General features: G+C 40.2%; 1 protein-coding gene across 1 annotated transcript in view; it reads right to left on the bottom strand.

Moving 5' to 3' along the window:
* The window catches only part of APBB1IP (amyloid beta precursor protein binding family B member 1 interacting protein), a 63,269-nt gene that overhangs the window by 28,923 nt on the left and 14,055 nt on the right, over positions 1-20,291 (bottom strand). Inside the window, exons 2-7 of the mRNA XM_062633552.1 lie at positions 17,740-17,811; positions 13,894-13,981; positions 11,806-12,086; positions 8,147-8,224; positions 6,168-6,327; positions 2,687-2,808 (exon numbers count right to left, since the gene is read on the bottom strand). Coding sequence (XP_062489536.1) covers positions 2,687-2,808; positions 6,168-6,327; positions 8,147-8,224; positions 11,806-12,086; positions 13,894-13,981; positions 17,740-17,811 — 801 coding nt within the window. The remainder of the gene's footprint in view (positions 1-2,686; positions 2,809-6,167; positions 6,328-8,146; positions 8,225-11,805; positions 12,087-13,893; positions 13,982-17,739; positions 17,812-20,291) is intronic.

Raw genomic sequence — 20,291 nt, forward strand, 5'->3', positions numbered from 1 at the left:
TAGATGAGTCACTGATGACATTCATGGAACGGTCTTTTACTCTGAGTTCCCTGAAGGGTAAATTGTATCACGGTGATAAAATAGCAAGAGTGTGCCAGCCTTTGTAAACGGGGGGGGGGGGGGGGGAACGACGGACACGACAGTTGAGGATTTTGCAGGTGCTTTTTCTAAAATGCATTCCAAATACTTTAAGAAATAGTTTTCAGAAACAAAGCTGCAGAAAAAAATATTACAGTACTGCAGGACAAGAATGACAAACTTCAAAAAAAGCCACTGGCATTAGCTGAGCAGCTTGCTGCTAGCACAGACAGAGAAGATAAATCCTGCATTTCAAAACCTCAGTTCCTTCTTAAAAAATTAGACATGTTTAATTAATTGTTTAATCTGTACCAGGAATATAATTTGTTCATAGAGAGAAACAATGAATATTGGCACAGGACATTTAAGAATTTACGGATATTTAAGAATTCAAGGAAGTTCTTCACTGTGAGGGTGGTGAGACACTGGTACAGGCTGCCCAGAGAACTTGTGGCTGCCCCATCCCTGGCAGTGTTCAGGGCCAGGTTGGACAGGCCCTTGAGCAACCTGGTCTAGTGGAAGGTGTCCCTACCCATGGCAGGGGGATTGTAACTAAATGATCTTAGGGTCCTTTCCAATCCTAACCATTCTATAATTCTATGATTCTATACATACCTTTTCCAGAGGTCCACTGGTTCAGCAATGCAATCATGTTTATAAGACTGTTTTTAAAGCATTTAATTATCTATGTCAAACCTCCATACTGAAAATTCTGTATCACTAATTTGTCTAAGAATCAGTTGTAAGCACCTGGCCACCTTTGGAACCTGACTGGGGTCTTCTTCCAGAAAAATAACCTGCAAGAGTCAAAACCATGAGATCTCCACTGACAACTTCCTTCAGAATGAGCACTAAGAAAGACCAACAAGGACTCCAACTGCTGCTTCATTACCACCACAGGCTGTGTCAAAAAAAGCATTCTGCAGTTTCTGTACTCACAAAATGAGTTTATAAGGCAATCTTGACTGAGCTAGGAGGAAACGTCTGAAATATACTGAGAATGCGTATCACAGCACTGAATTTCAGTGTCCCATTGGTTACACCGTAATTTCCATGAGTAGTTAGTTACTTAATCACACATCCTGCCCCCCACTAACTCAGCATTTCCTCTTGGTTTACCTTTTCAGGAACTCACTCGAAATCATGCAATTTACCACGTTTCATTACCTAGTGTGAGCTCTGTCTGTACAACACTGATTATTTTCTGCCAAAACGACAAACCTCTGATACAACTGTGCTATTCTGCCCATCTCACAATGTTTGAATTTACTCAGCCTGACAGATGGTTAGACTTTATTACTGGCAAAATATTTCAACAGTGTGAGAGCTGCAACTGACCCAGTTTCCTTAGGCTGTTCATTTTACAGCTTATCACAGAGGGGCTGAAGCTCAAGGACTGCAGACATATCCAGATCCAGCCCATCATGTCCTGAGATGGGAGGACAGAGCTGCACTCTTATTTCTGGTTTTGGTTCAGGTCATGTTTATTTCTGAAGCTCACTGCAATCTGAATGCCCAGAATCTTCATCAATTATTTACTTCCTATGGGAGGCCAGCAGCCTAGCTCTAAGTCACTCACCCCAATAACGCTACCAAGTGTACATATGAATCAAATGTACTATCGAACCTCTGCTGCTAGATATGTTTGTGTGCACTAGAAATTATAACACCTTGACCCATCCTGTATGTTTACTTCCAAACTTGGCTTTTCTGTTTCATATTAAAAACAACATCAATCCATGTACACTGCAGGATAAGTTTTCTTTCCCTCACTGTGGATACCTGTTCTGTCAAAGAAGAAAACTTCCTCTCTGCAGGTTTTATTTGAAACACTGTCTCATTTAAAAAAAAACCTGGCTTCCTAATGATATGTTGTGAGGTTTGCTGCCAAATCATGTATGACTCATTTCTTCAGCAATGCTGAATTGATCATTTTTCTCTTGCTGCCCTTCGGAACAAATCAGATGCTCAGTGAGCTAACAGATGGCTGACAAGGGGAAAAGCTCTAGTGCCCGAGAATCCATCAACTGAATGTGCTAAGGTGTTTGTAAACACAGTTTTGACCACATATCACATGAAATAAATGATAACCTTTGCTGAATAATTTGTTGCAATTCAGTGTGCAGAACCTTTCACTAAATTAGGTGTTCCCGTTCACCCAGTTCTTCCCCTAGGCTAAATGAAACCCAGATAAACTCTCTGCAATACTCAGCATTCTCTTTACAAAGTTTCATGTACAACTGGCAAAAACTGGACCTCTGAGGAAATGTTGATTCCCATCAGTAGAAATAGTGGAGAAACTGTAGTAATGACAAAGGACAGGTTTTTACAGCCCCTACCTAAGCAACAGTACCAGCGAGAACCGTGTGTTTCATTTTTTACCAGTGAAGAAAAGACTTTAAAATAGTATCAGAAAGGAATAGAAAGCACTTATTTTCAAATACTTGCATTTAACATTCTGGTCTGGGGTTCTTTTTTGTTGAAAGCACAAGGTTGTTTTCTGTAATTCCAAACTGACACAGCTGAAAGCAAATTAATAACGCAATAGGCAGCATACAGACTAAGTGACAGAATTTTAGACTCTTACCCAAATTCCATGTTAGCTTACCTGGGGATTTTTAAATACAGCATATTTTTCACTTTTTTCCAAAAACATAACCTTATTCACAGTGTCTCGGGTCCAGTCTGACAACACTTCAACAACATTCTCATGGTCTTCAAAAAACCTTTCTGGAGAGACAGAAAAAGTAATGTAAGACACTCAAACTCTCTCTGTGCTCTCCTGAGGCTGCAGAAATTCCTGTGTACGAATGTAATCATTATCGGATGTTTGCTCAGAGCTGGACAGTCCAGCACTGTTTTGCACTGCACGGGAGGGACCAAAACCACACGGATATACTGTCAAGTGGAAGGGTTAATAAGCTACAGAAGATGCTTTATGTAGGTCTGGCATGCTCCTGAATTCCTCCTGCACCTCTGTGCTATTGCCCAAAGGCTGCAAAGGATGGAAACAGTGACCCACTAGGAGTAGATGGTTACATCTGTGTATCTCAATGGTGTTTCAGGTTTTTTTTTTTTAAGGTCTGCAGTATGATTTAGGGGAAGAGAGGTACATACTCACTCTGGAAGAAAATAGTAAAAACCTATTTCCTTGTCTTTTTACTTATTGAAACAAATAAAAAATTTCTTTCTGTCAATAGGAAGAATTCTATGCACTGAAAATAAAATGTCCTGTTTCAAGCAACTGCATTTAAAAACAGAAATAGCAAGCCAGTGGAAATTAGAAGAGAGACTGAGAACTGATGTGAACATACAGTTTCACCCAGCATCTCTGCAGTTTAAAACCTCACCAGAGATGTGGGAGTCCTAGTGTCAGTTCTCTCCCTTCCTGAGCTGATCTGAACCCAAACCCTCCACCCAGGAAAACCACAGGGTATGCTGAGGTCAGATAACTCCGATCTCTTCTTCTGAGGTTTCATTTGTATGAAGTAGCTGAAAAGTCACACAAACCTCCTTTGGAAGTAAAAGGAATTGAGCATAATTTGACAGGTAATTTTGGAAGCACTGAAACTGCACTTTTTCTACAAGTTCAGTACTGGGACAGGGAATTCACACAGCTCCAATTTTCAGTACAATTTTGGCAGTTCCCTGGGAATGGCTGTACTCCATTTTAGAGGTCTGTGGTGTTCACATTTTCCAATAGTGTAGACCGGCCTAGTATAAGAGGAGATAACAGAACATACATCTTGTAGGCTTTCTTTAACACTTCTTGTTACTTCTGCAGGGGTTCACTATGTCCCATTAAAACTAAATTAAATTTTTAAATTCACAAAATTATAGTAGCTTCACATGCACACAGTAATTTTTAACACCACAAGCAACATAACACTTTTCATTTAGCAACTGATACTTCTGCAGTGTACTGGAAACATAAAGCAGTATATAAACCCCACGTAAAAGCTGAAAAGGGTAAACAGTATCTTACAGTTCAGGATAGCTGTAAAATAATTCTCAGGTAGTAACACTAGCTATTTAACACCGATTTTGACACATGTACTTTTGTTCATTCATTTCCAGTACCAGGCTTTTCTTGCATAAGAGGTATGATCTTATCATCCTTAGGAGGTTCTTTTTTATTATTATTGTTACCTAAAAAATGTCAAATCTGGATGCCTATTATAAGGCAATACTCTTTATTGCAAAATATTGCTGGTATGTACAGCCCAGTGTTATATCATCATCTCACTACTGAGATTATCTATGATATTTAACAGGCAATTAATCTAAAGCTGTAGTTTAGTTTATTTGCAATGGTCATTTTTCAAAATAACAGTTATATATAAGATACTCTGTCAGAGATCTTCTGACATAAAACTAGCTTGGACTTTCAGTTCAGCCTGAAATATTTGCTGCTGAGATTTGCTTCTTATAGAAGGGAAAAGTGCAGAAAAGGGAAAGTGCAGGAAAGCCTGCCTTCTAAGCATGCTGGTAGTAACAGAGCTATCTAGAACTGCCAAGAAGTATACTGGCAATAAAGAACAGTTCACATTATTTTGATTTTAAACAAAATTTCCTGCAGGTAGCTGTGCACTGGAAGCATTCCATTCATATCACAATTTTCTTCTGCAAACAAAAAGGTTCCATTCCCAGCTGATTTGGACCTGGTAACAGACCTCTCCATCAGGAGTTTATAGACTTTTCCTTCTGAACCAACTACTGATTTGTTTCCTTTCGTACACTTCTTCTGTCTTGGCTTTTCAAACAGTTTATATCCATTATGAGAGCAATTCCTTACTATACTAATACCCTAACTCAAAGCACCCAGCGTTAACTAGGTCTAAAGTATCGCAATCTGTCTATATGCTGTCATTGTAATACTTAAACTTTGTCCAAGTCACACTAGACCAGAGGAAGCAACTTTTCAAGACAAGGAAACACTCCAAAATTATTCAGTGACACCTGTGACATTTCTAGGGTCTAATGACATTTCCAGTTTTTCCCCACTTAAGCTAAGCAGGTACAAAAGAATGCAGCAACATTGCTTCATGTATCATCTTAATTGGGTAGAAAGAATAGACTGGCAGTTGATGTCTCTGCCATTCTTACCAGCAGACAAGTTATCTCCTTGCACAAGAGCAGTCAGGCTTTTTCCAGCTATTTTTACATTTCTTTGTTTTAGGTTAGCAGGATGACTATTCCTGGGACTGTTAAAGTGCAATATCGATAATTAACTTTCTTTGTGCATTTTCACATCTCTGCTTACTGTAAACTGAGAATGCCAAAGGCTGCTTGACAATTTCCTGTGTCTCTAGGTCAAATGTGACCCTGGAAGAAAGTTGTGGCAATTTGCCTTTTCCTTTTGATGCAAATACCTTTGCAGCCTGGACAATAAAAAGATTCTGAAATAACTCACAATTAGAGACTATGCCACTGCTTGCTTGGCCTTGAAGCCTTTTTGAGACAAAACTCATTAAGTTGCAACAAACAATACATAAGATTTGCACAGCTGTTTCTTAGAGACCTGGAGGACAGGTTAGTTGCTTCCTAAATCATAAGGTACCACCAGCAAAGCTGCAGCTCTGTCAGACAGCAATATCCTGATCACAGCTACAATAAAGAAAACAACTATCACAAATGAAAAGCATCAGAAATTACTGAAATGCTTCTCAGTCTTGTTTAATTAAAACATTTGTGTGGCCAATATGTAACAGCCTATTGACAGCACTTCAGCCCTGGATCCTCTCTTCCTCTCTTCAAAGAGTAGAGTACTCGTGTGTTTGCGTCTGCCACTGCCTTGACAAACAGTGAAATCACATGGCCCCTTTACTTTGTGTAAAACAGAATGATGGAAATGGTGGTGGGCAAAGAACCTTCGGCAGCTCAGAGCCTAGATGAATGGAAGACTCATTTCTACAGCAAGAATGGCCCATGTGCATTCCCACACCATCCCTCAGCTTAAGAGAGTATGATGTTCCAAAACCAGTGGACACATAGGCACGAGAAATATTATTAATTCCCTTTCCAAGATTACCAGCAACAAAGGATACACTGTATCTATTTTCTACATGATGTGCCATTACACCACTTACCAATTTGCAGTTCTGGATACATTTCATACAGACACCAATCGACGTTGCAGTCGCAATGAGTTTTCTCAAAGAGGTTGTCTAAAACGTCCCGTGTGACCTGACGCTCATCCACCATTAGTGACTTTGAGCTGTTATCGTACATGTGCACCTTGACAACAAGCTGAGTAGAGTCACAGAAGAGTCAGTTAATTTCAGAAGCAAGTAAAAGGCTAGCCTGAATCTGCTAACACAGATAAGAAAGATTAAGGCTGAAGGTCATTACTGATTCAAAGGCACCCTGTCCTACAGTGAGCTGAAGAAATAGAACAGCTTGGAAGCTTTCATATTATATTGCTAGCAAAATAAATACCTTTTCTCAAAAAAGAAAATTGAACCTTATCCTGTGCATGACTTCAGGAAAGGTGAAACTGCTATGGAGAAAAAGCAGAAGTTAATCTCTTCTCTAAATCTACTAGATGTGCAATTAAGGAAAATACTTGATAGGGAAACCAAGTAGAAAAGGATGGTGTGTCCTTAGTGGAAGCTAGAAAAGTGGAAAATTTAGCTTTAAATAAGAAAAAGAATGGAAGAATCTTGCCATGCCAACAGACTAACCTAAAATCAGATTGTACTAAGATGGGCAGTAGGCCAAAACCCATCAATAAGCAAGCAGATGAGTTACTCATATTAACCAAGTTGACCTAAGACACTCATTATTTCTTCATAGTGTGAAGTATTTCTTAAACAAGACACAGTGTGACCTTTTATCCAGAGAGGAACAACACAAGAAAATGCTGAAGTACATAAAATGTGATTAAGAACTGCAAATACATTTTAAGGAAAGTGCTTAAAATGCTCCATTAGTACTGAAAACAGAAGAAAAATTGTCTACAGGATCTGTACATAGAAACTGGAACTAAAATGGTGTTTTGTTTAAACAGCTCCTTATTTTAAAATGTGTGCATAAGAAGCTCTGGTACTATGAAGGCAATCTCTGTCAAAGATCAGGTAGAAGCAGAGAGTGTTGATCCCCACGAGAAAATCTACACTGTCTCTGAGAAGTAAAAGCAAATGAAACAAAAAAAATTGCAAACTTGCTTTGATTCCAATGCTTGCAAGTATTTTCCTCTCTAAAATAAGCAACTGAGCCATAGTGTAGATTATGGAGAAAAAGAAATGTTGTATATGGATAATCTACAACATGTCTGGGAAAACAAGATATTGTTGTCTGGTTACTGCTCAGAAACACACATGCGGCTTCCATCTTCACAGAATCACAGAATGGCTGAGATTGGAAGGCACCTCCAGCCCAATTCTGTGCTCAAGCAGGGCTACCTAGAGCCCATTGGCCAGGGCCCTGTCCAGGTAGCTTACGAGTATCTCCAAGGAGGGAGACTCCACAACCTCCCTGGGCAAACTGTACCAGTGCTCAGAGTAACTGAACACCTGCAGCTTCTGTTGAGTTGAGCTGGAACACTAGTTTAGGATGTGTGGTCATAATTACATGACACACTGCAGTACTGCGCAGATACTGGCCAGAAGCTTTTTAACTTCTCGGTCTAAAATAATTTGTGTTATGCTTGTACATTACTACACTGCTGTGGAAGGATTTAGCAGGAAGACCCTCATTAACTTAATTAGGATTAGCTACATCTATATCCACTGTAAAAGAAAAGTTTAATACCTCTGTAATCAGCACAGCATAAATAAGCAATGTTTTTATGTACATTCCACCTTCTCTGAAGCGACCTATCAGAACAGTGGGCTTTGCCCCAACACTGTTAAAAAAAAAAAGAAGGTGGCAGAACCTTCCAAGCCCTCTTAAAAATAAGTTCCTCACAGGCATCATTCTCCCAGACACTTTTCTTCTGGTGGATGACAAGACAGAATACAGTAAGACAACTCAAGGTACAGGCAAAGTACCTGCTTTATTATTGACAAGAATAAGAAACACTTGGCTGGTAGCTCTTATGATGGCAACTCATGATTTTAAGGCTCACCTTTTTAACTTTGGCTTCCTTCAGTTTCTCCAATGCAAGTTTAATCTTGTCAGCTTTAGCCTGTGCCTCTTGTTCTTCCTGAAAAAACACAAGATATTTAAGTGAGGCTAGAAATTTATGTTTACTTGGAAAGAGTTGTTTCTTGTTATTTATATCCAGAACATAAGGTTTGTCATGGGAAACTTCATAGTTACAAGGAATTCCCAACTTTCTTTGAGCTAATATCCTGCATCAGCCACAGTTTTGTTTTACAAGTCCAGTACTCCATTGTGTTGCCCAGTCATACAGCTCCTACATGATCTGTTCCTCAAATGCTACAGGAATGCCTGAAAACTGAACCCTTCTATGTTTCTATATGGGTTACAGCTGATACAAAAGATAAGATTAAGGAAGATCTAGCCTGAATGAAACAGCATTTTGGATGCAGCTGCTTGTAAGAAAACTCACTTCTTGATAGGGTTAACAGAACCAGAGTTTTTAGAATCTTACTGACAACTTGGCTTGCAGTTATATCACTTACAATTTTACCCTGTCTGTTAAGTACATTAATTTACTTAAATTATTTCACTTGCCAAGTATGAGCTCTTACTGCATGCAGTTACAGGGGGAATCACTTCCTTAAATTGGATGGTATCATGGCTTTTTATTCTAGTAATGGACCCATTCATATTAACACAGGCACAGTTAGAGCATTCAAGTTCATTTGAGCTTTTGCTGAATGCTAGAGCAAGACTCCTAAAAATCTCAGTATCACCCAGCTTTTCTTTTATAAAGCAGCTGTATCAATACCACGCCTCTCTCCTAATATCAGTGGGGTTTGTGATCCAAGATTCAGCTGATCGAAGTTAGGTACCCATACCAGATGCTAGTGCCTACTGTTGCCTCTGTGACCGGTAGATTGTGACTACAGATTGTAACCATTTCTTTTTGTCATCTACCTTCCAGTAGTCTCCCCCAGTCACATACAGAATTGGAAAAGCGCAGTTTCTGTACTTATAATCATGGGAGATGCACTTGCAAGAAGCTAGGCCTAACTAAGCATTGCCTCCACTTCCTTCTTACAGAGATATCATAGGACCATAGCAATAGAAGAACTAAGAAGGTTATCTTATTTCACCCCAAGCTTAGAGGCAAGTTCAAACATAACTAAAGTACTCCTGACTAACTTGCTGAATTAAACATCTTTTGTCTTGTCACTACTTCCCTGAGATACTAAGATCTTTAGGTTGTCAAAAATACAAGGTGAGGTGTGCAACCTGAAAGAGATGGCTTCAAGCATGTTTGCTATTGTCAAATTCTCTGCTATAAACACCAGACAATCAGTTAAAAGAAGTCCTTTTTATTTTATCTCCACAGATATGGAAATTTGCATCTGCAGCTCAGAGATGCTTAACTTTGAGAATCCAAAACCAGCTTCTGTACTTGAACAGAAGCTGCTGCACAAATATTTCTTTCTGAGTAAGGCTGACTGTTCTACAGAGGGAAGAGCTCATAGCTTCTCACACCGTGGCCCTCTCCTTACCATCTCAAAACACCTCTCTGCAGGAATTAGGAAAAGCATCTTAACCAAAGTGGTTGAGTGTGGTGTGGACAGGCTTCCTGCTGAAAATTTTAAGCAGATATAACTCAGGCTTCACCCGCATGTCACTTGTGTTGAACAGAGTTCACACAATGCACAAATCTGTGCAAGAGCACTCTCACATTCATGTTTTCACAACTTTTGTCTGTCTTAATGTAGAAAAGGAAATGATCCAATGTCAGTAAGCTATCATACAAAATTTCAGCACTCTTGGAGAAATTTTTTGACAGGCTAAAAGATTTGTTTTCCAGCTACGGTATCATCACCATGTTTTCTGGATCTTCAAACAGAAGAACATAAAAGTTATCCAGATAATGTAATAGAAAACGTAGAAGCTTTAGTTAGCTTAAGAACAGTTTAAAAAAGAAACAGCTGAGTTGATAGAAACTTATGAGACAGCTCTATGTTTCCCTGAAAGGCTGGACTTCTTAATTCTCACAACACATAAAGGTCAGAAAATAAGAGTCTCAGTATCAGAGGTGCACTGGGAATAATTAACACTATTCTTGACTCCAACCAGAAGTGTTAATAAAAATGTCAGCCCTGATTGGTTCAAGAATCACTTATCAAGAATCCTGGCTAACAATAACATGGGGAAAAAATACAGTCCATTTTTAGCTGCATTTCAGTCTACTGAGCAGAAATGTCATGTCAAAACAAATACTAACCAAGACATTAAATGCTAATTTAAAACCAGTTCTATCCATATTAATTTTAAATGGTTATTACCTTCATCATTCATACTGCAACTTGTGTAACTGCCCTATAGGCAATTTTGAGGACAGTAAGCCACACAATGGGTATGCCATCAGTATTTGAATACAACCTGTATCAGAAAATGAGGCAAGGGCTGTGGGAGAAAGCAGAGCCAGTGCCTTCATGAGGAAGTCAACTACTGCAGACAGACTCCTCAGAATCACAGCATGGTTGAGGTTGGAAGGGACTACCAGAGGTCATATAGATGAACCTTCTTGCTCAAGCAGAGTCACCTAGAACGCACCACCTCTGTGAGCAAGCTATTCTCAAGCTCAGTCACCCTCACAGTAAAGAAGTTCTTCCCTACGTTCAGGTGGAACTTCCTGTGTTTCAGTGTATGCTCATTGACTCGTCCTATCACCTGGCACCACTGAGAAGAGCCTAGCCCCATCCTCTCGACACCCTCCCTTCAGATATTTATACACATTGATCAGATTCGCCCTGAGCCTTCTCTTCTCTGGGCTGAACAAACCTGGCTCCCTCAGCCTTTCCTCATATGAGATGCTCCAGACCCTTAATCATTCCAGTAGCCTTTTGCTGGACTCCAGGAGCTTTTGACAGCTCTTGTACTGGTGAGCCCAGAACTAGTCACAGCACTTCAGGCGAGGCCTCACAAGAGTTGAGAGGGAGAATTACCTCCCTTGACCTGCTGGCAGTGTTTTTCCTAATGCCTCTACCTCCTGTTCCCATCGTTTTCTGCCCTCTCCCTGTATCTGGAAAGAAACAAGAAAACACTTCTAGAGAGTTAACTAAGCACACAATCTCAGAGGAACACTTTAATTGAGGGAGACAGAAGTGAATTTTAGCTATGCTTTTGCATATAGAATTCCAGTTGTGTTTAGCAGGTATATCCCTTTTCACTCTGAAATCTCATTTGATCTCAGGTAATGAAGGATGCCAGCTAATTGCAAATCAGCTCAGTACAAGACTCAAAGGAAAGAACTGTGCATCACTGTTGGTTTCAGTGAACTTTAGATCACAGCATCATGGAAGTGGCAGCTGGAAGAGAGGTCTGGAGGTCCATAGTCTGGCTCCCTACCCAAAGAAGAACAGACAACAACATTAGATCATGTCAGCCATGATTTTGCCTAGCAAAGTTGGGAAAACCTCCAAGGAAAGAGAATTTCTGACCTCTCCAGGTCACCCGTTCCAGTGCTACAGCACTGCCTGAAATGGAAAAGGTTTTCCTAATGTCCTTTTTACATGACCTAAGAATTTGGCTCCACCAGCTTCTGTGTTTCTAGCTGGGATATGCACTGCTGTTCCAATGCCAAATACCACTTGAAAAATTAAAAGAACTTGTGAATGCTCAAAACAGGCTTACCTGGGTGAGTGGCTCAGTAGGAGGAGGTGGTGGTGGTGGTGGAAGGTCTAAGTCAGGGTCTGGAGGTGGAGGGAGCAAGTCATCCCCAAACTGTCCAGTAACAGGACTTAATTTAGCATAAATGTCACTATCCAAACCTGTTGAAGGCTGAGTGAGTGTATTCTGCTGGCTGCCAGAAGTTTTCTGGGTTTGTAAAGTTCTCTGTTCAACATCATTTATGTCTGCTACAAGATCAGCCATTAAAGCATCCAGGTCTTTGTCCTCTAGGGCATTTAGGGATTCTGTAAAGAAAATCACAAAATGTGTCAGAGTGAGTGCAATGCAAACCACTGTTTCCATTTCACTGGAGACTAAATTGCAGAAGACTTGGTTACTGTAAGATATATGGGTTATGGGAAAGGAAACAACATTTTAAATGGGTTCAAGAAATAAATGTGTTTTAGAAATAGCCATTAATCTGGTCATACTAAAGTTCAGAGTACAAGGAACTCTATGAATACAAATTAAACAGGACAGGAAGCTTTACTTTCACTGATACAGCCTCTGGCTCTTATGACGTTACCAAACCTGGCCCTGATCCAGAAAGATTTCTGGGTACATGATCGTGATACGAATTCAAGAAATTCCACTAGCTGCTGTTAAGCCATCTACTTATGATAAGTACATACATAAATGCTTAGCAAGTTTTGGTATAGCACAAAACAAACCATGTAATTCAGGCCTAGATCAAGAACATCTTCATATATTACTGCTATTCTACCACTCTAAAGTTAACGTGAAGCAGAATCAGAGGATTGTAAGACACAAGAAATCGTACGGTATCATTTGTAGCCCATCGGTAATTGTGTGATCAACATCTGTGACATACCTCATGTAATATGCAGGTTTTGTTCTTTAAGCAAAGAACAAACAAGACAGTCTCTTTTCAAAAGCATCTTATCAACCAAATGTAAATATTGTAACTTTTGCTTTCTGTCTTCTACAATGTCAGAGTACAAGATAAAATCCTGTACTGGAACTTCATACGCGATTTCTTTTTCGGTTGTTTGAACCAGCCATGGTATAAGAGATCCTGTGGAATAACACCTTGTAGGATAATTCAACTTTCTAGAAGAGAATGGTTCTTTAGCCAAGAGATCCAGTGATTTAAATCTCTTTGAAGAATCTAATTAAAAAAAATTATCACAAACTGGGAAAGCTTTAAGTGGGGTTCTGGAAAGGGATTGAGAATGCTGAACAAGATACCAAAAAATGCTTATAGAGTCCAACAAAGAATATGTCATTCATCAGACTAAGTATGAATATATCACCAGACTGACTCTGTTTACCTGTTGTACTAACAGAGTATTTTTATAAGCTTTTCTTTTCAGTGGGAAAGTTGGCTCTCCAGTTACATGCCTCTTCCCACTTTGCTGGTGGAGACATTAGGTAGATTAACAGTGAATTGATTCTGGGACAAAAACACAGGCTTAAGCCAGCTCAGGCAAACGCAAATGCAAACAACCAGCTCCCAGCAAAAAAGAAAGAAAAACAAACCAAACCAAAAAATAAACAAATCACCCACCACCAAACAAAACCAAAGGGAGCATTCTTTTTTGAAACTCGAATAAATTCCCTCATTTATTTTGCCACACACCCCCAGCAAGCAGCTGTACACGCAAAAGCAACAGTACGAACCAGAATGAGAAAACGCAATGTAAAGTGGAAGCAGTTGAAGCTGATACTTTCATTAGACAAAAATGCTTATGCGGCTCTAACCTCACATTGAGGAACTTCATTTTCTATTAAGTTCAATCTTCACATTAGAAAGGTTGCATTTCAGAAAGTTATTTGGGGGACCTCTCATCTTTGTTTTCCTCTGCACTCATTTTCAAGTCTGACACCTATATAAGACTGAGCAATGTTCCTTTAAAAAGAATTGGCCCCTTCAAAGTTTCTTAAATTGAGAGACAGAAATATACCTCCCCATCCAGCAGAACATTTTTTGTTTTGTTTTTAATTAAGAATATTTGAAGTTTTTCTTCTCCTTTGTTGCTGTGAGGTATTTTAAACAAGCATAAAAAGCAGAAAGTCCATTCAGCTACTTACCATTTAAATCTTTGAAACCAACTGTAAAGCTAAATTCATTGTTGGACACTTTGGGGGACGGAGGTTGTACAGTCTCCACTCCTAAACTCTTTAAAGGTAGAAGAAAAAAACCAAGGTTATCTGATGACATAACTACTATTACAGATTAACATTTGTAAATCAACCACCTGAATTTGTCTAATGAAATTGATTCCTCTTCAAGCAACAGAATGACATACACTTGTTTCAGGGATTATGCCTAGATCAGTAAACAGAATAGGGCCAGAACAAGGGTTCAAGCACTGTCTCACTATCATGCCAGGCGTTTAATGGTTTGAATGCTTCTCAATACAGTGTATACCCACACCAACTGCAGCTCCTGTCAGGCAACAGACAGGCTTGGTGTGGGGAACAGCAGAGGCTAGGGTTATTTCTAATAGAGACAGTGGATAAAGCCAGACTGGTTTTTAGGGTTTGCTGGGGAGTTTCCCTGGGGGTGGATGGGGAGAGTGCTGAAAGAGTTTAGTTGTGTACACATTTGAGCTACAGTGCCATTTGCTCCAGAGTGCTTTATTTACTACTATTACTATTTATTAAATGTAATCTAGCTGTTGCTTTATCGTGATGTTTGCAAAAAAAAAAAAAAATCCCAAACACAACAGACAACAAAACATGCTGCTGTTTGCAATACAAACTTCAAATCTGCATAGTTAAATAGAGAATTCCTAGTTTGTCACTTCTTGTTTAGGAAGCAGGCTTGGAACCAGTGCTTGACAAGTCAGGAAAAGTGCATACAATGGAGACAGAAAAAGATACATTCTCCCTTCCACAATCTGAAAAGTGACATCTTTAATAAACAAACACTGTAGACAGGACTGAAAGTAATTTCAAGGGACAGGACCATGCACCTGTCCTAAGGCAGGTCAGTTATGCCTTGGTGTTACCTGAAAAACGCATACCTAACCTAATTTAAAAAGCTTCCTATTACATAAACTCCGCCATCACCTCTGGCAACCTGTTCCACTGCTTCATTACCGAGGTCACTGTTCTTCCCATCAAATCTTTCTTGTGATGTTCATCCTATACTTTCTTTGCTGCAGCTGAAGATCATTGTTGTCCTGCTCTCTGGGCACATAAGGAAAGAAATACTTCTTTCTGCTCTGATGCTGCCTTTGATGTATTCTAAGATTGTTATCATTCCCTTCTTCTCTAAACAGCCTCCTGCAATCTTTTCTTACTGATGGTTTCTTTTCCCTCTCATCACTCCCATTACTTTCCTCAGGATTTTCTCCAGTAATCCAGCTTCTCAAAACGCTGTGCTAACACTGGACAGTTTACCTGTTGAGGTCTTACCAATGCTGTGCAGAACGGAAGGATTACTTCATCTATCCTACAAGCTATATCCTTGTTCATACACCCCTGTGAGATGCTTGTCTACTGGTGCTCATACTCAATTTGTACCAGAGCATTTACACTCCTTAAAAGCTGCCTGAAACTGAAGGGTGTTTTCCATGAAAATTAATGCAAATATTTTTCTTGGCAGCTCTTTTCACCTATTTCCCACCCAGGATACGCTGGTTTCTTCTGAAGTTATACAGAGCTGGACATTAAAGCAGTGATAGCTTTAAAAACTGTTTCTGGTTTAATACTCACTGTCATAAAAATAGACACTGTATAAATAGGGGAAGAGGAAGAAATTAAGAACATGAGATAGTTTTACGATGCCCACGAAAAAGAGAGAAAGGAAAATGTACTGATGAAACAGACTGTTAGAGCTTACAGGGAACACTTTCATCACTAACCTATCAAGAAGTTGTAGCATCTCTTAATGGCCATAAAAGTGTAGGAAAGAAATAAAAAGAAGAAAGCAAATGCAAAGGGAAATTGAAGAAAAAACAGTAAAATATTAAGGGGAAAAAAAAAAGTAGTACATAAAAATAGCAGAAAGGTCCAATTCTGAATTTGCATTTATTTTTCAGCCTTTTTATGCAATGTGAAGGCACTTCTGTGTGTTTCTATCATTTACACTTACTTTAGGAACAGATAGATTGACAAAAAAGAGCAAAAAACTATCCACAGTCTCATTTTGGAAATTTAAGAATCTAGAGGAATTAACAGACATAAGTCTGTTAGCTGAAAGTCTTCAGGCTTTCAGATATGCCTGTCTCCTCTTCCCATACAATGCTGAGGTAAGAGGTGATGTCAGCACTTCAGAGAGGAGGAAGAGTCAGTCTCCATCTTAGGAGCTTGTCCTACCCAGTACTGCACCTATGAGCAGAGAGAGAAGGGGCTCACTCTCTCACTCTGTTCCCATCACCTGCACTCGTTAGAGTGCTGTGTCCAATCTGAGGATGTAATATTTATGACACATAGTCTTTTGTTAATTTTCAAGGCATAATATTGAAATTAAGCTATCCTAAACCCCTCCCCCTTTATATACATATATATATAAAATAAATATGCATAGTTATAAAAAGCCCTTAAAAAGCAGAAAGACTACCAAGGGGCAAAGTACTGTGATCTCACTGCTAAGAATGTCAAGTTAGATTTTGGCTTTCAAACAGCTGATGCACAATTTCTGTTCAGTGGCTCAGAATTGTTGGTATCCAGTTTGACAAACACTGGGATTCACTAAGAGGAAGGACCCCTCAAATCAGAGTCTGTAAGCAATCAAACTCACACAGAATCCAAGATAACAGCTTAAGTGGTTTCAAGAATAAAATTATTAAACTACAACAAAGTTACTGACTTTGTGAAAGAAAACTTTTTTTTGGTAAGAAATAAAAATTCTCCTTTCATCAGGTTTTGCAGGACGTTTTCCATGACTATAGGTTTAGCAGTACGCTCGCGCTGTTTTATAGTTTCCTCTCAAGAGTGCATTCAGCAGTGGCAATAATGTCTCCATATTCTTGAATGCTACCTGTCCTGGGTTTAGCAGTAGCAGTCATTTTTTTTCCTTCTTGGTAGCTGGTGCAGTGCTGTGTTTTGACTTTCGGCCTGGGAACAGAGCTGATAACAATGATGTTTTAGGCTGACCAAGGACTTTGTGAGCCTCACGCTCTGCCAGGGAGGAGGGGAAGCTGGGAGGAAGCAGAGACAGGACACCTGACCCAAACTGACCAAAGAGGTATTCCATACCACAGCACGTCATGCCCAGGATGTAACGGAGAGTTACCTGGAAGGGCTGGGACTGCAGGGTTGGAGAAGGTATCGGTCAGTGCTTGGTCAGGCTGGGGGGGAGGGGGGGGAGTTATCGGTTGGCTGGTGATGAGGTGTTGTATTCTCTTCCCTTGTTATTTCCTTTGTCATTATTATTATTGGTGGTCGCAGTAGTGATCTGTGTTATACCTTAGTTACTAAACTGTTCTTATCTCAACCAGAGGGAGTTGCATTCTTTTTGATTCTCCTCTCTGTCCCTCCGGGAGTAGGAGGAGGGAAAGAAGGGGGGGAGTGAGTGAATGATCTGCCTGACTGGTTTTAAACCACGACACTACCCTAATTTAGCAGCTCAATATTTTGCCATATCTAAAGATTTACTCTTATGCGTATCTTCAAAATGTGGCTTTCATTTCCAAAGTTTACATTTGACATTCAGGCTACATCCCTTTTACCCATGTGTGCAAAGCATTCATTCCTGAAAATTCTCACTCAAACTCTTCCTGTTTTGACAGGATCTTTCAATTTCTTTGGATCAAGTCCAGGAGAATTTAAATTGCTTATTTGTTTGGGTTTTTTTCAAATAAAGAGTCTACAGTGTATCTGTATTTATTCAGAGTGGAGGTACATGAAAAATGTAGAAAAGTCACCTCTTTTCTCTAACACATAATAGCTATTTTTCTCATCTTGATAAAAAACTCCGTAATTTACCTGAGTCAGCATGTCCATCTCCCCAAGTAAATTGCTGAACATTTCATCTATATCATCACAGGTTTGCTCCATCTGAAAGAAAAAAAAAAAAATCACAGACAAGGAATCATCACAAGTTCACTTCAAAGCCAGCAGTGGCCAAAACCAGAGGATATGCAAGGTTCCTTTATACTGCATTTCCAATTAACTTTAAAACAACTGTTCATGACTTGCAAAACACTCCATTCATAGTTCAGAAATAACTGTTAACAGATCAGAAGGATCTCAATCCTATGTACGCCTCAACACACATTTGGGCTCTAAACTCATTAGGGACTTGTGCAAAACATTCGTCACTGTCCCACACAACATCCTTGCCCCTAAATTGGAGAGACATCAATTTGATAGGTGGACCACTTGGTGGATAAAGAATTGGCTGGATGGCCACACACAAAGAGTTGTGGTCAATGGCTCAATGTCCGGCTGGAGACCAGTAACGAGTGGTGTCCCTCAGGGATCGGTGTTGGGACCGGTCTTGCTCAACATCTTCATCGCTGACATGGACAGTGGGATTGAGTGCGCCCTCAGCAAGTTTGCCGATGACACCAAGCTGTGTGGTTAGGTTGATATGCTGGAGGGAAGGAATGCCATCCAGAGGGACCTTGACACACTTGTGAGGTGGGCTGATGCCAACCTTATGAAGTTTAACCATGCCAAGTGCAAGGTCCTACACCTGGGTCGGAGCAATCCCAGGCACAGCTACAGGCTGGGCAGAGAAGAGATTCAGAGCAGCCCTTTGGAGAAGGACTTGGGGGTGTTGGTTGATGAGAAACTGAATATGAGCCAGCTTCAGTGTGCGCTCACAGCCCAAAAAGCCAACTGTATCCTGGGCTGCATCAAAAGGAGCTTGACCAGCAGGTCAAAGGAGGTGATCCTGCCCCTCTAACTCTGCTCTCGTGAGACTTCACCTGGAGTATTGTGTGCAGTTCTGGTGTCCTCAACATAAAAAGGAAGTGGAACTGTTGGAACAAGTCCAGAGAAGGCCCATGAGGATGATCAGGGGACTGGAGCACATCCCGTATGAAGACAGGCTGAGAAAGTTGGGGCTGTTCAGCCTGGGGAAGAGAAGGCTGCGTGGAGACCTCATAGCAGCTTCCAGTATCTGAAGGAGGCCTATAGGGATGTTGGGGAGGGACTCTTCATTAGGGACTGTAGTGACAGGACAAGGGGTAACAGCTTAAAACTTAAACAGGGGAAGTTTAGATTGGATCTAAGGAGGAAATTCTTTCCTGTGCGGGTGGTGAGGCACCGGAATGAGTTGCCCACAGAGGCTGTGAATGCTCCATCCCTGGCAGTGTTCAAGGTCAGGCTGGACTAAGCCTTGGGTGAGATGGTTTAGGGTGAGGTGTCTCTGCCCATGGCATGGGGGGTAGAACTAGATGATTTTAAGGTCCTTTCCAAGCCTAACTATTCTGTGTTTCTATAGTTTCAACAACCTCCTTGTATTATTTACATTTCATAGGAAGTCACTAGCTAATAAACCATGGCTGTATCTTAAACATCAAAGAAATGTAGCTTATAAGAGATTGAGAGGGAAACAAAGTTTAAGATTGAAAAACTCCTGAATGCTTCATCTTGAAAGCCTTCTTTCTTTGGCTTAGATGACTAATACAGGTTTATTAGGTGTTATCTAGCGCAGGACCTGGTTATGGTTACGTACGAAACCAACTTTTTGTCTCAACATTTCTCTCCATTCGCTTTCAAATACCAGTGCACTAGTGTGCCAGTGCACTAGTGTGCTAGTGAACAGGACAGGAACAACTCTAATGATTATAAAGCCTGGGAAGAAAGGAAGACCAGCAGGAATCTTGTTCTTCCATCTTATTGCTCTTCATTTAACAGAACATCTTAAATCATGTAACTATTCCACAGTTAAATAATAAAGGTCACTGAACCACTGAAGTCAGCATCTGTTGTTTGAGAATTATGTGGTAGCATGTCTTTAATATGATAGTTAATACTGGAACAATCTGAGCTGATCTGTCTCCTTTGGACTTGATCTTTCTGACATCAACACAAGCAAGACTGGCCTGTCCATTTGTCCACTTACCATCTGTGTTAGCTCTGACACCAGAACTCCTGAGGAGTACATATCTACCGCTTTCAGCAGTCAGGCTCAGGCACATCCTATCTGCTTACATTTTTTGTAGCTGGTATAACAAGTCACAGGCAACCCAGAAGTGGACTTTGAACTTTCACAGTTCACTCAGATCCCAGAAATCAAAGACTTAAAGATTTGGGAACTCGATGCAGTTAAAGACATCATAATAGGATATGGTTGGCCAGGCTGAGAGTAACCCTAGCCCGGTGGTAGAGACAGCACAGTTATGCCCATGTAATGGAAGATGTCACACTTGACAGAGTGAATGGAGAGCTAAAGTCACGTTATCTGCTTCATATCCAGCTGACAACCCCACACTGGATGGCTCACTCTGTCTCTCTGATTCACAGTTAGCCTACAGAAACTTCTATGTAAAATTCCATTTCTGTAGAGTCAGCAGTACAGTGGCTGA

Source organism: Pezoporus occidentalis, unplaced genomic scaffold (assembly GCF_034315485.1).
Source record: "Pezoporus occidentalis ecotype Australia unplaced genomic scaffold, CSIRO_AGI_Poc_V1 ctg40, whole genome shotgun sequence".
Classification (NCBI taxonomy): Eukaryota; Metazoa; Chordata; class Aves; order Psittaciformes; family Psittacidae; genus Pezoporus; species Pezoporus occidentalis.